This window comes from Phycodurus eques, chromosome 1, assembly GCF_024500275.1.
Source record: "Phycodurus eques isolate BA_2022a chromosome 1, UOR_Pequ_1.1, whole genome shotgun sequence".
Classification (NCBI taxonomy): domain Eukaryota; kingdom Metazoa; phylum Chordata; class Actinopteri; order Syngnathiformes; family Syngnathidae; genus Phycodurus; species Phycodurus eques.
This window is the reverse complement of record NC_084525.1, coordinates 28,456,911-28,471,898: the sequence shown is the minus strand read 5'-3', so window position 1 is coordinate 28,471,898 and position 14,988 is coordinate 28,456,911. Positions and strand designations below refer to the sequence as shown.

Sequence of the window (14,988 nt, the reverse complement as noted above, 5' to 3'; positions counted from 1 at the left end):
AATACTCCTCTCTGTGGTGTGTCAAATTTACAAGACATGTACAAAAAAATAAATGTATTAAACCGGACCAGATCAAATTGTTTTATATTATAAAACAGAACATTTATTCAACAACTATAAACATCACAAAGAAAAGAATAAGTTTTCCCTACAGGTATTTCAAAATATAATGATCTCAAAATATGAGAAGGCAGCATAGCAACATGACCTGATTGTTCTGGTCCAACGTCCTAGAATTTAAGGCATCTTTAAGTCCTTGCGCAATTTTCTCACCAGTATGATCTTCAGGTGCATAGCTTGTCTGGTAAACGGGTACTTCTAAGTTACCAATCTGTGATCTGTTACTGCGAGACTTAAAAAAGAAAAAGAAAAAAAAAAGGCGTTTCACAGCCGAAACACTTTCTCCCTGACATTATTGTAAAGTTCCTGCAATGCTTCCTCTGCAAAATATTTCCTGCTGGGCAACTCGTATCTGGGATCCAATGTTTTCATCAGCTTTTTGAATCCATCTTTTTCCACTGTATGAATAGGAATCATGGCCAATGGCTACAGTATATAGAATGAGATTGTTGACGTTCCCTCCCTCCATTTGGTGCTCCACCTCTCATAACGTGAGGAGCTGAACATGGATCAGAACAGACGTTACGTGCTCTTTTTTGGGGACTATTTGTGGCTGGCTCGTCACGAGCGTCTTCTCCTCTACGTTGTCTCCGCGCAACGAGAGCTGCCAAGGAAGTCTCGCGAAACAACGAAATCTCGTGGAGTAGCAAGAAGTATACAAAATCAAATCGATTAATTTCTCCTTATTGAGCGTTGATAAAATATAGATCGAATTGAGCTTCACGATATATCATCCAGCACTCAGTTTTACTGTCAGACTGATTTTTATTTTATGTAATGTGCGTGCTTTCTATGTGTGTGCTTTTGCTATTGCATAGTTCGGTGGATGTCTAACAATACAGTGCAATGTTGTTATAACCCATTTTTCTATTAACAATAACATTCCTGATTTAATTATTTAGTTAGTTTTTTTATGTCTTGTTTTATGAGCCTGCATGTTACATGTTTCAAATAGTACACGGTTAGACATTTCATAGGGGGTTTCCAGTAACTTAAATTACTGGAAAACTCTGTGTGGCATCAACCAAAATCCCATGATGCAGTGGGAACTGTAGTTAATTACTGTATAATCACATTAAAGTACTTTACTGTATAGTACAGTGCTGTGAAAAAGTATTGATCAAATTAAAATTCTCAAATTCTTATATTTTTGTCTAGTTTCCCCACTTTAATGTTTAAGAAAAAAATAAAAAAAATAAAAATCGCACTCACATTGTGGGAGGAAACCGGAGTACCCGGAGAAAACCCATGCAGGCACAGGAAGAACATGCAAACTCCACACAGGCGAGGGCGGATTTTAACCCGAGTCCTCTTACTGCCTTAAAAAAGTAGTCCATTGACTTTAAATCATTTCCTATGTATGGTATATTATTCCTTTGTTACATTATTTTTCTCGCAACACCCCTTGTTGAGCCTGCTCCTTCTTTTCTTTCACACAAAAAAGACAAAAGACAAATAAAAGCAAAACATGCTCAGGCTTACTGAGCTGATGCCTCATGTGAAAGTTAAGTTTTTAACCTTTACAGGCTTACCTTAGGGGTATTTGACTTTAGGGGCACCACTGTATATAAAATAGCCCCATATCAGCTCCTCTGTGGAAGTATGCTCATCTCTAAGCAAGATGTTTTTTGTGTGTGGAAAATAAGACAACATAAGTGTATGGTGGCGGCATATTGGTGCTGGCTGGTGCGGAGGCTTTGTTAATGACGAGAATTCCCACATCATCCATTTCGTCTCCGCCAAAGAGCTCATTGGCAAAACCGAAACAGTCCTACTTTCACTTCTGCCTCGTGCTTGTTAAACCGAGAGATTGTGTATTTTTCCATAGGGATATTAGCACTTGACACAATTACATACCAACGAATCATCTCACCCAACAACACAGGCCTGATTATTCATCTCATTGGGTCAAATGAGGTGGTGTTTAGAATGTAAAAAAAAAAACATCACTATAGCCCAGAGTTATTTTGGCCCTTTTACTTACATTCAAAGCATGTTTGTTGTGTGGGGCTATTAATTCAAGCAAAAATAATAAACTCGACTCTGTGTTTGTCTTGCAGCTGATTGGCCAGAAGATTGCAATGTGCACGCAGCTGCACACCTGCAAGTCATTCGTTTCCGTGCTGGAGTACACGCTGGCCATCGGCAATTACCTCAATGAGAACGCCGGAAAGGAAAAGGCCAAGGGATTCCGCCTCTCATCCTTAGCTAAAGTACGACACCACTGTTGGCTGACTTGAGCTGTGGCGCAGCGCTTAAAGGACGTCGCTCATTGACACAACAGGGCTTCTCTTCATTTTGACTCTCGGCTTTCCTGCTGCAGCCGCTTAAGTTCATTCAGGTCTCTGAATGAACTTAATGTAACCGTCTCTGATGGTTACATTTTCAAGAGTGATCGCTTTGTACCTCAAACTCACAAACAGAATGAACATTTACACAGTCTAGTCACTCTAGTCTATTGCATACCATAGAATAGCACAGCCTAGCATTAGTTAGGGCATCATAGTGACATTCATTGCATGCCAATGGCATAGCATAGCTGTAGCTGTCATTTTAGAAATATCAACAGCATATCTAAGAGTAGCATTGCGTACCATAACTGACCATCGCATATATACAGTATCCTTCAGTTCGCAAAGCCAAGTTGATAGCACAGGAATAGCATAGAAAATATCAAGCATTACAAATGTATTAATTGAAGAAATTTGGAGGAAAGTACTCACACTCTGGACTTAAAGCTAGGTTCAGTATTACAAAAACAGGAACTCTCGCTTTAAGGACAGCCAGTTGGGAAAAAGATGGATTTTACAGAAGAGGTCATTGTTCTAAATTCCCTATTATTGCTATGTTTTGTGCATGCATTGCTCGGACGTTGCTGAACTTTGTTAATCTTACATCCGGCATCTGTTGGGCAGCTAAGGGCTCCTGGTGAAGATGTATGGATTTTGGTTACGCCAGATGGCTTTTATTGCTTTCAGAATCAGAATTAGAATCATCTTTACTTGCCAGGGATGTCAAAAACACACAAGGAATTTGTTTCTGGTCGTTGGAGCCGCTCTAGTACGACAACAGACAGCCATTTTGACAAAAAATGCTTTTGAGACATAAAAACATAAAACACACTACGGAGAGTAACTGAGCAATGAAAGGTTACCGGAAATGTGCTCATGCTTATACAATTTTTTGGGGGATAATTGTGCAAATGATGCAGAGTCCTCGAGCAATTTAAAGCAGTGGAAATTACTAATAGAGCAATAGTCTGGTACAGTGACCATTGAGCAAATGGCGCAGAGACTTCAAGAAATGTAAGCATTGATCAATAGTGCCTATCTGAGGGAAGGAGCTGCCATAGGTGGTGACCAGGATGTGGAGGGTCCAAGAGGATTTTGCATGTGCTTGTCTTGGTTCTGGCAGCGTGCAAGTCCTCAAGGGTGGGTAGGGAGGTACCAACGAATTTTTCGGCACACCTGATTTTCCGTTGCAGTCAGAGTTTGTCCTTTTTTTGTGGCCGCACCAAACCAGACTGTGATGGATTAACATAGGACTGATTCGATGACTGCTGTGTAGAACTGCCTCAACAGCTCCTTTGGCAGGCCGTGCTTCCTCAGAAGCCGCAGGAAGTACATCCACTTCAAGTCCTGCGAGACTGTAGTTCCCAGGAATTTGAAGTTCTCAACGGTTGGCATAGGGTAGTTGGACGGATCCTTTCTGAAGTCCACGATCATTTCTACAGTCTTGAGCGTGTTCAGCTCCAGGTTGTTTTCGACTGCACCACAGCTCCAGCCTCTCCACTTCCTGTCGATACGCAGACTCGTCACCGTCTTTGATCACTGTGGTGTTGTCTGTAAACTTCAGGAGTTTGACAGCCGGGTGTGTTGAGGTGCAGTCGTTCGTGTAGAGAGAGAAGAGCAGCAGTGAGAGGACACATCTTTGGGGCGCCAAAGTGCGTGTAAATGAGGTGGTGTCCCTCAGCCTCACCTGCTCTGTCCTGCCTGTCAGGAAGCTGTGAATCTACTGGCAGATGGCAGAAGCTTGGAGGAGAGGAGTTCGGGGATGATGTTATTGAAACACCTTTATCATCGAAGCCTGTTTGCATTTGTGAAGCAAAGTTATCAGGCAGAAATATCCCAGGCAGTACAATAAAGACAGAGTGAGCCATTCCCTATTATTGCTGTATTTGTGCATGCATTGTTTGGTGTGTGCATTTAACATAAAGCACCTTGTCTGGCAGCCAAGCGGTCCTCGGAAAGAGGTTTCATTCATTCGCAGCAATTATTATTGTTTCATTTACACAGTAATTATTGTGTGATAATTTTCTGCTACAGAAATGCAAAATAATATGTTTAGTGAGCCTTTTCCAAAAGACAAGGGGCCACGCTGCGTCCGTTGCTAGGTATGATGGGTAATTTCTGTGCCATCATTTCCGCTACGTCATTTCCGGTGCACCACCAGGTGGGCCAGCACGGGAAATGAATCGGGCATTCACTAAAAAAATAAACAAACAAACAAACAAAAAAACAAGTTCTGAAAAATACAGCAAGATCTTAGAGGAGCTGGTAGGCTTAATCAGCATTGTGTCATCTCCTCTTGTTATGGCATCGGTGAAAAGGATTTTAGTTACATACTGCAGGTTTAAGTAGTAGTACAGATAAATGTGTAAAAAAAATACGCTTAATTAGAAACACTGATTCAACTCCCCGAGTAAATGTAAAAAAAAAACTGACTGAAATTTACTTATCGGCAAGTTAAAAGTACAATACTATTTTGATAACTTGGCACAGTGAGAAAAATAGTTCACTACACACAATTTTCCCTTTTTTGTGCATATCATGTAATAGTAAACCATAAACATACGTATGTCATAGTATGAATTACCACATAATAGCAGACAAATATCAAGAGCATTGCAATGGCATACCAAACATCCATCCATCCATTCATTTTCTGAGCCGCTTATCCTCACAAGGGTCGCGGGAGTGCTGGAGCCTATGCCAGCTATCATCGGGCAGGAGGCGGGGTGCACCCTGAACTGGTTGCCAGCCAATCGCAGGGCACATATAAACAAACAACCATTCGCACTCACATTCACACCTTCGGGCAATTTAGAGTCTTCAATTAACCTACCATGCCTGTTTTTGGGATGTGGGAGGAAGCTGGAGTGCCCGGAGAAAACCCACGCAGGCACGGGGAGAACATGCAAACTCCACACAGTCGGGGCCGGGGATTGAACCCTGGTCCTCAGAACTGTGAGGCAGACGCTCTAACCAGTCGTCCACCGTGCCGCATACCAAACATAACAATATAAATATCAAAAGACTAGCATAGTGTTGCTTAGCATATTTTAGAAAGTATCGCTCAAAATAATTTGTCATATTATTTGTGAAAGAGTACAGCACATCAAATCCTAAAATAGTGAATTAATGGTGTAACATATCAATAACAGTATGGCATAGAATATATACCATAATATAATTGAACTTAGCCTTTAAAGCCTGGCGTAGCATAGTAATGGTATTTCAACAGCATAGCAGAAAACTGAATATTATGGCATAAAATAGCATTGTACAAATGAGGTTTCTGCATCATTGCTGGAAATAGTATAGCACACAAATAGAATAGTATCACACCAGAGTTGTAAGTTGTTAAAGGTAGCAATTGATGTGTTTTTGCCCTGCTACTCTCAATGAGAAATTGAAATGCACAAAGGGTATCTAGCGTATGTGTTTCTCTTAAAAGTCTAAATTGCTTTGAGCTCTTGTAGCAGTTGGACATACAGGCGTAACTGTTCCGAATTAAATTTGAACCACTGTTGTGTGCAAGTGTCCCCACCGGGAGGCTTTAAGAGCCTGTGTGTGGGGCCCACACCTAAAATGTCCTCAACCCGCTTTAATGAAGCAGAGCCCTTCCGTTCCCTTCTGAGGTGTGGTCTGGTTGAGCTATTACGTTGCAATAGACTCTTTTTAAATGAATGCCTGAATATACTGAAAGATAAAGGCATCGATGATGGTTTTACACTCACTGGCCTAACATTTGCTGAGACCTGTATGACCTCGGGGGATTGGGCGTTAGAAAATGAGCATTATTATCTTTGTAAAGGCCGATATCTTTAACTTGTATTGTCTCATTATGAAATGAGACAACATTGCTCATCTTTGCAATAAAACCAAAGCTACAATCATTGATGAATTAACAGTAAAGTCTTAGCAAAGCAGACTTCTGTGATTGCTTTTTCCAACATATTTGCATTCTACTTGATATAGAAGTGTTCACCTTTTTCAGCTGGTACTTTATTTTCATGAAGAAAATCCAATTTAAACCTTAGCTGGAGAAGAAAAAAAAACTCCTTGTAGGAATTAATTGAATCTTTGCATTGACAGTCTCCACTGTCTGGCCTTCACACGTAGGAACTCTTAAGAATAAACCTACACACACACACACACACACAACGACATTCATTCAACCTTCCCTGGATGTAAGGTATTTTGGTTAAAAAAGGTAGTGTGCTCATGGAATTGTTTTTTGTGTGTTTTCCGTCCACAGCTGTCACAGCTTCGTGGAAGAGAACGGACTTTCAGCTTGCTCCATGCCCTTGTGGAGCAGATTATGTTGCATGAGCCATTCTTGGCCAACTTTACCAACGAGTTGGCGGAATTTGAAGCGGTCCCAGGAGGTATTTATGTTCCAACGTTTGAGCAAAGATGAAAAAAAATTTTTGGTCATAGCTTTCAAACAGCTTTCTCTATACATATCTTAGCTTCTGTCAAAGGCCTAACCGCTGAGGTAGACGGTGAGTACTATAGGAGAATTTCATGAGGTTCCAGAGCCCAGGTTCCCCAGCCCAATAATTATGTATGTATGTGTGTGTGCGTGTGTGTGTGTGTGTGTGTGTGTGTGTGTGTGTTAGTCCTGAAAAATGAACTGCAGAAAGTCATCCAGTATGGAAAAGCCTCCAAGAAGAGACATGTTGGAGGACATCATGCACACTTCAGCAAAGACCTGAAGGTAAGATTAAAAACTGATGCTAATATTTAGAAGTTTATAATACTGTAGCCACTTTGTGAGTTGGTAAAAATTTGGAGCTACGTCAGTAACACAAAGGTAGCCAGATGGCAGGTGGTACAATGATAGGTAAGTGCCATGAAGGCACATGTTCACGGAGTAGGCAGAGTATGTTAGTAGGTAGGTAGCATGACAGTCGTTTAGTAACTGTGCTGTCCCTTGAAGTTTGGCGGGTTCGTCATGGGTAAGAGAACCGATAGATAACTCCCAGGTAGGAACAGTGCATCTGGAAAGTATTCACACTTAGCTTTTTCCATATTTTGTTATGATACAGCTGGGGTTGTCTCTATCGAATATTTTTAGAATCGATAATTCTTTTGGAAAAGTGTTAATCATTGTTTTCTAAAGTCAAAGCTGATGTTTGCAAATGTCTTAGTTTGATTAAACATCAAGCCAATCAGTCTGATTTGAAGGAGGACTTCAGAAAGAAGAGAATAATTACTGCTGAAAGGCTGAAATAAGAATATTTGGACAATTTTAAGTAAAAAAAAAAAAAGTCTATCAATGATTAATTGACTATCAAAACAGGCGCCGATTAATTTCATCATCGACTAGCTGTCGATTAATCAATTGATTGTTGCAGCTCTAAATACAACCTTATTTCAAGTTGGATTAAAAAAAATCCCCCTCAAACGTCTAGTGTGGAGCATGCGATCAGTGGGTAGAATAATAGTAGCTCCTGTGTATGCAATTTGGTAAGAGGTCAGTGGCACAAGTAAACCTAGTGGTAGTTTGTAAGAAGCACAAAATACGTTAGGGAGGTGACATGATGGTAAACAAATGGGTTAGTAGATGATTAGGGAACAGAAATGTAGACGGAAGTTAGTTCAGCTAGTAGGTAGGGAAAGAATGTGGGGTGGTTAGTTGGTAGGTTGCTGCAATGCACCTCAATGTTAAGTGGGTATCAAGTAGTGAGTAGAAAAGTAGAGGTTGGCTAGCAAGAAGGTTGGTAGATCAGTAGAATGGTGGCGAGTAGGTAGGTAAGTCGTTTGAAGGTAGGTGTATACAATAGGTATTATGTTGTTGATCAGTAGATTGGCGGTGAGTAGGTAGGTAAGTAGCTTGAAGGTGATAAGAAGGTAGTAGGTTAATGGACTTGTGTATTCGTGGAGAGGAGGTAGCTAGGTGGTAGTTTGGTGGTTGAGTAGATTGGTGGTGAGTACTTACTGTGGGGAAGTACGGTAATTTGAAGAGAGGTATGTACATGTTGGTTGTAGGTTGGTAGGTCAGTGGATTGATGGCGAGTAGGTATCACATATCATGAAGGTAGGCATGGACAGTGCCGTGAAAAAGTATTGCTTTTTCACACAGGGCCAGGTAGCTTTGAATAGTTTTTTTTCTTTAATACATAAAATCATCATTAAAAAACTGCATTTTATGTTTGCTTGAGTTATCTTTGTCTGATATTTATATTTGTGCCATGCAGAAATATAAGAATTCAAGAGGAGACCAATACTTTTTCATGGTACTGTAGATAGTAGGTTGGAAGGTCAGTAGATTGGTGGTGAGTAGGTAGGTAAGTAGCTTGAAAGTAATTATGTAGTTAGTAGATCAGTATATTAGGAGTAGGTTTGGTCAGTAGATGGGTGATGAGTAGGTACAGTAGGTGGTGATGTCAGTATGTAGCTAGTAGATACGCCAACAGCTATAACAAGGACAGTTTGTTTGCATGTGAAGTTAATTAGCTGAGCTCATTCACCAACCACGACTCAGCAGTATGAACACGGCATACTAAAAAGGACTTTTCTGAAAGAATAATTAGAGACGAGCACAGACTGCCTGATTGAAAATTCACTTACCTGCACTCCAATGTCTTTTTATTCCCCAGGCGGCAGTGGAGAAATACAACGCAGATCTTTTGGCCTTGATTAAGTCTTGTGAGGAGATGAAGAAGCTATACTCTGGCATCTTGGTAATCCCTGATTTAAATGGGCTCGAAGCAGATATCCGTGTTTTGTTATAAATACATTAAATATGTTTTAAGATGGCGGCACAGTGGTAGACTGGTTAGCACATCTGACACACAGTTCTGACGACCGGGGTTAAAAATCCGCATAAGCACACAAGTCAACGTATCGTCATTGTCATTGTCATTGTTGGTGACATTATGTCATTATGTCACCAACAATGAGGGTACGTTGACTTGTGTGCTTATTCTTATGATTATAGTCCACATTAACCATTCAATTTGGAAGTTGAGCCTCCTAACGTGCTTTTACATCGTATCAGCTATCACCCACTCAGTATGTTTGATTGCTTTTGGTGGATCCATTCGACACGCCCATAGCGTCTGAGAGCTGAGAGGTGGCTCTTATTAATCAAGTTTTGAAACCTGATTTTATATACTTAGTGATTTTTTTATTCATTCAAATTTAGCAGGCTTGTTAACATTACTCTTCTATGTGGTGTGTTGAATTTATATAAATTTTTTTGGGCCTGCTTAGCGCTATTTTAATATTTCAGAACAATCTTTTTATTGACGACTTGCTCTATTCTCCTGTAGTGTCAAATTTGTAATCATCTCTGCTATTATAACCAGCTGTTTAGTAAGGGGATAGTGGCAGTATGGTGTTTTGACTTCTAAGCTTTATTCATTCCGTGGCCACGCTCGTAACTCATATCACTCCTATCTCAAATCAAACTTCCCCATTGAAATGAAAGAAAATGCCATGAATCAATTCCAGTCCCAGAAAAAAGAACATTTTGTTACATGATTTTAATAAAGAAAAATAGCACTGTACTGTATTTCATATAAAATTTCCTGCTTAATAGTAATCGGCCGGAACGTTGGACGACTGGTTAGCCCATCTGCCTCACAGTTCTGGGGACCGAGGTTCAAATGCCGGCCCCGCCTGTGTGAAGTTTGCATGTTCGCCAAGTGCCTGGGTGGGTTTTCTCCAGGCACTCCAGTTTCCCCCCACATCCCAAAAACATGCGTGGTAGGTTGATTAGAGACTCTGAATTGCCCGTTGGTGTGAATGTGAGTGCTAATGGTTGTTTGTCTCTATGTGCCCTGCGATTGGCTGGCGACTAGTTTAGGGTGTACCCCGCCTCCCGCCCGAAGATGGCTGGGATAGGCTCCAGCAACCCGCGACCCTAGTGAGGATAAGCGGTACAGAAAATGGATGGATGGAGGATAGTAATCATAAAACTATCCAAGCCCGGTAAATTCAAACAGTCGCAAGCTTGGGTTGATACTATCCCACTCCAGTCCTGTCATAATCAACTACTGACTGAATTCTGGGACCATAGGGTTCTACTATTTATTTATGCAAAAACCACATCACCATAATCCAAAATTCTTTAGAGTAGTGATTCCCAACCAAGGGGCTGTGGCACCTTAATAAAAACAGGTGTGCCATGGGAAATTATCCAATTTCAATTAATTGGTCTGAACATTATTTATTTTCCACAAATAGTGTATCTTTGTTCATCTATGCCAATTAAATGTTATTCCAGGTGCTGGCAGAAGGTACATAAATGTCCTGTGAATCCAATTTTTGTGACTTTGGTTGTGCCGTAACATTTTTTTCTCACTTAAATATCTACCTTGGCGCAATAAAGATTGGGAAACACTGCCTTATGCCTAGATCAGACTGCCGGATTATAGCCCCGATATTGGCCCAATTAGCTATCGCAGCAGACTTCCTAGATCGGCCCCGACATACTTTGTCAGGAACTACAAATTTTCCTGTAGTGTGACATAATCCACGACCAACGATTTGGCCCTACGATAGCCCTACGATGCAAAAATTAAGTCTAGCATGTTTGATTTGTTTTATCTTCCAGTGTAGTGTGACATATCACCGACAACTCTCCGACAGCACACCTTGACATCGACCAATGGGATTGCATATTGTGACCTATGCATCGCTTCCCGTGCTTGCCGTTGTCAACATTTATTAACGCTCACAAACCAATGTTTACCGAGGCTTTACAGCATGATTTGAGAGAACGCTGGCATGTTTACTTACAACCGTTAGTACTAGCACTAGCTTGCTATGCTACATAATGTTTTGTTGCCTGCCTGCGAGCCGTATTGTATCAAAAGTATGTGAACATACCTCAAGCAATCCTTTCATGAACGTGCTCTCCTGAGCTCCGGTGATGACAGCCACACGTTTTTCCTAATTTTGTTCTTTTTTTCCTCCGACAGAATACATTGGCGCGCACTGTTGTTGTCGTTGCCATGGTAACGAGTCTATCCATTCTTGTTGACCGATGACATGTTCTCTGGTTCCGCCTCTCCAACAGTGTTTGATTTGACAAGATAAAGCCCAGTGATCGTAAAAGACGGGATACGGTGGTATCGGAATACATGTCGTGTAGTTTTGCCGCTGTCCGCCCGAGATACGCTAGATTGTATGCCAGTGGTCCAACATAGTGCAATTGTCAAAGAACAAATTTGTCTTGTAGTCTGATCCAGGCATAAGAGTTAGTAGTATGGGATCAACATTGCTTGGTGGAAGTAATAAAGGACATTTCTTTGCCATCTAGCATCGTATTTTTTTTTATGTCCGAACAGCTCAAGTTCACGTTCTAATGCTTTTGTGTGTGTGTCCCCCCCCCCCCCCCCCCACCCCAAAGAACCGACCCAATCTTTAAGAAAAACCCTTCACATGCTCCCTATCCATCTCTATTGAAAGCCCACATGTGCTCACCAATGGCTCTCAGTGCAGCGCTATGATGGAATGAGCGCTAGGAGAGCAGATAATTGGGTTATAGGAAGCCAAAATTAGATTGCTCTGTTTCGCCACAGCTCATGCTCGAGTGAGCGACGAGAGACCGGAATGAGTGCAGCCTCTGATGTTTTGTCTCCCCGTGTTAAAATCCTCCTCCTTAAGTCAAGATTCTTAGTGATTGTACTTATTATTTAGTCATATGGTTGTGCCGCTGCCAAGAAAGTTAGCCTCTGGGGCAAGAAGGGTCTTGTCCTGGCTGCTCCATCAAATGGCGCTGTGGTGAAAACAAAATAGTCACTGTAGAGTAATGAGTAATGCTCTGTCATTTTCTCTTAAATTTAGGATTGTTTTGTTGGTTTTACATTTTAATCTTATCTGGTCTAACTACTTTCATGACTTTTAACAATATTACAATGTTACTGAAAACCAGTTGCAGCGCATTTCGTACTAGGGCCTTCAGTGAGTTGATATAGAGTATACCAAATGTTTTGTGTGTGTGTCTTTTGGTCTAGTGTTGTATAGTGTAACTGCGATTGGCTGGCGACCAGTTCAGGGTGTACCCCGCCTCTCGCCCGAAGATAGTTGGGATAGGCTCCAGCACGCCCGCGACCCTAGTGAGGAGAAGCAGCTCAGAAGATGGATGGATGGATGGATGTATAGTGTAATGTAATCCAGTGCGGTGTTGTGTAATGCGATGTAACACAAAGCCACTGCAGGGCCATCGTGAGCGATGATGGGGGCTGGCTGCTGCAGACCACCAAGGGGGCTGGAAAAAAGACTCGCATTACTTAATAATATTTAGTCTCATCTTATCCCAAGGGCAGATGATGTTTAATGATTACCTTGACTAGTCAAGATGTTCGATCTGTGAAACATTGTGGCCGCTTTTAATACGTTGAGGCGAGTAAACAGAGTGGGATTGCGGAGAGACACTGTGCAATGTAAGCAGGCTTTTGTGTTTCATGGAAGTATTCATACATCTTCACATACAGTATATCATTGCAGGGAGAGACGCACACAAACTTAGTCCCATATCCACAAATGCAGTTCTGTATATACACATAGGGGCGGCTGTAGTTCTGTAGGTAGAACGGGTCGCTGGTTCAACTCCTGGCTCTGACTGTCCTCATGTCGAAGAGTCCTTGGGGAAGACACTGAACCCTCATTTGCTCGCAGTGGCCTGGCAGCTCCTTGCACGGCAGCAGCTGCCCATTGGTGTATGAATGGGTAAATGTGAGGCCTTGGGGACTGTGACTATGTTGATATTTTATATCACTGTAATGGCGTAGATAAAAAGCTCTATATAAGTGCAATCCATTTACCATATTGTACAGTATATGAAATCATGTGGACATATTGACACACAAAGGCAGACTGTATACTGTATGTAAGCATACACGAGGCTCTTGCTAATTTGACGACTTTCTCGCTAAATCTGGTGACTTTCCAACTCCTCTTAGCGACTTTTTTTTCTCAAAAGCGACCAGCGACAAATCCAGCGACTTTTTCAGATGTTTTGGAGACATGAAAGCACGTATCACTCTGCAGTTAATGAGCTCAACAAACAGTGAGAGGCTCACGGCAGCACCCGCTCCTCCTCTTGTGAACGTTCACCGTCTCACTCAGTGGAGTAAAGGAGAAGCTGCGATAAAAAAAAAAGAAGAAAAAATTAAAATAAAAAAATGGCTCACAAAACCGCGACTCGGTCCCAGTCCCATCGTTCATGTTGATGAGCCAGTCAAACGTATTTTGATCAAATTCGATACTCTTAACATTTATAAATGCAGAACAAAATTTATTTAAATTTAAAGAAAACAAATTATATAGAATAATACAATAAAACAACTTATATACAATTATACGTAGCATTTTTCAAAAGTCACTTTTTATCTCTCCTACAACGTTATTTCTCTCTCGTACAGGGTCCATTTAAATCGATTATGCAAACTCAACACAGGAAGGTCAGTGCCAAGATGACAGTCAGGCAGACACTTGTCCACCGTAATAATATATAAATATGTACAAAATAATAATTGAAAATGTGGACTCTTTAAAACACAGCGCACCTTTTTACTTTGTGTCAGTCCACCTGAGATAAGCTTTGGCTCAGAAAGACTGGCAGCACTACTGGGTGTTGCTGTTACATGGCTTTCGCTTTGGATGGTAGGAGAAGGTCAGGGGCATTCAATGTTTTGGACTGTGCTGCTTCTGTGCACACAAAGATTCTTCCAGCGTCTCGGAATCTTTTGGTGATTTTATTTTAATGTGCTTCTGTCATTTTTGTATAACTTGGGTAAGACCATTTCTTCATCTTGCAGAGAGTTTGCAAGTCGTGGCTGATTGTCATGGCAACCTTTATATAAACTTATATATATAAAATTATGTTTAATATGTCAATTTTTTGGCCGACTGGTTTTGCACATCTGCCTCACAGTTCTGAGGACCGGGGTTCAAATTCGGCCTAGCGTGTGTGATGTTTGCATGTTCTCCCCGTGCCTGCGTGGGTTTTCTCCGGGTACTCCGGTTTCGTCCCACATCCCAAAAACATGCGTGGGAGGTTAACTGAAGACTCTAAATTGCCCATACGCGTGAATGTGAGTGTGAATGGATGTTTGTTTCTCTGTGCCCTGCGATTGGCTGGCAACCAGTTCAGGGTGTACCCCGCTTCTCGCCCGAAGATAGCTGGGATAGGCTCCAGCACACCCACGACCCTAGTGCGGATAAGCAGTACAGAAAATGGATGGATGGATGTCAACTTTGTGATGCCTGAGGGAGAGAACAGAAATTAAATGTCATGTTATTTCATATTTGTTCAAGTAGTTTAAAAAAATTCAGAAGCTGACAGCAGCACTCGCGCCAGCATGCGGCACGTGGATTAGGCCACTTAACCCCCATCAACCTTTAAAAAGTTTGGAAATCTGTGTTGGTGACCCCTAACCATCCAGCTGAACATTAAGTAAGCTATCCATGTCCAAGTCAGTGTTCAAGCACACCAGAGGAGCAGTTGGCATGCTGTAGCACTTTATGAGGTCATTAATTCAAACAACCTGTGTTAAGAACAAACATGCGGCACTCGGGTACTGCTGCCCTAATTAGGCTAAACTGCACTCACTAATTGTGAAGTAAT

At 41.5% G+C, this 14,988-nt stretch overlaps 1 protein-coding gene across 1 annotated transcript in view; it reads left to right on the top strand.

Moving 5' to 3' along the window:
* The window catches only part of LOC133407785 (uncharacterized), a 41,019-nt gene that overhangs the window by 24,955 nt on the left and 1,076 nt on the right, over positions 1–14,988 (top strand). The window contains exons 7-11 of the mRNA XM_061686030.1: positions 2,181–2,333; positions 6,661–6,790; positions 6,875–6,907; positions 7,025–7,122; positions 9,008–9,091. Coding sequence (XP_061542014.1) covers positions 2,181–2,333; positions 6,661–6,790; positions 6,875–6,907; positions 7,025–7,122; positions 9,008–9,091 — 498 coding nt within the window. The remainder of the gene's footprint in view (positions 1–2,180; positions 2,334–6,660; positions 6,791–6,874; positions 6,908–7,024; positions 7,123–9,007; positions 9,092–14,988) is intronic.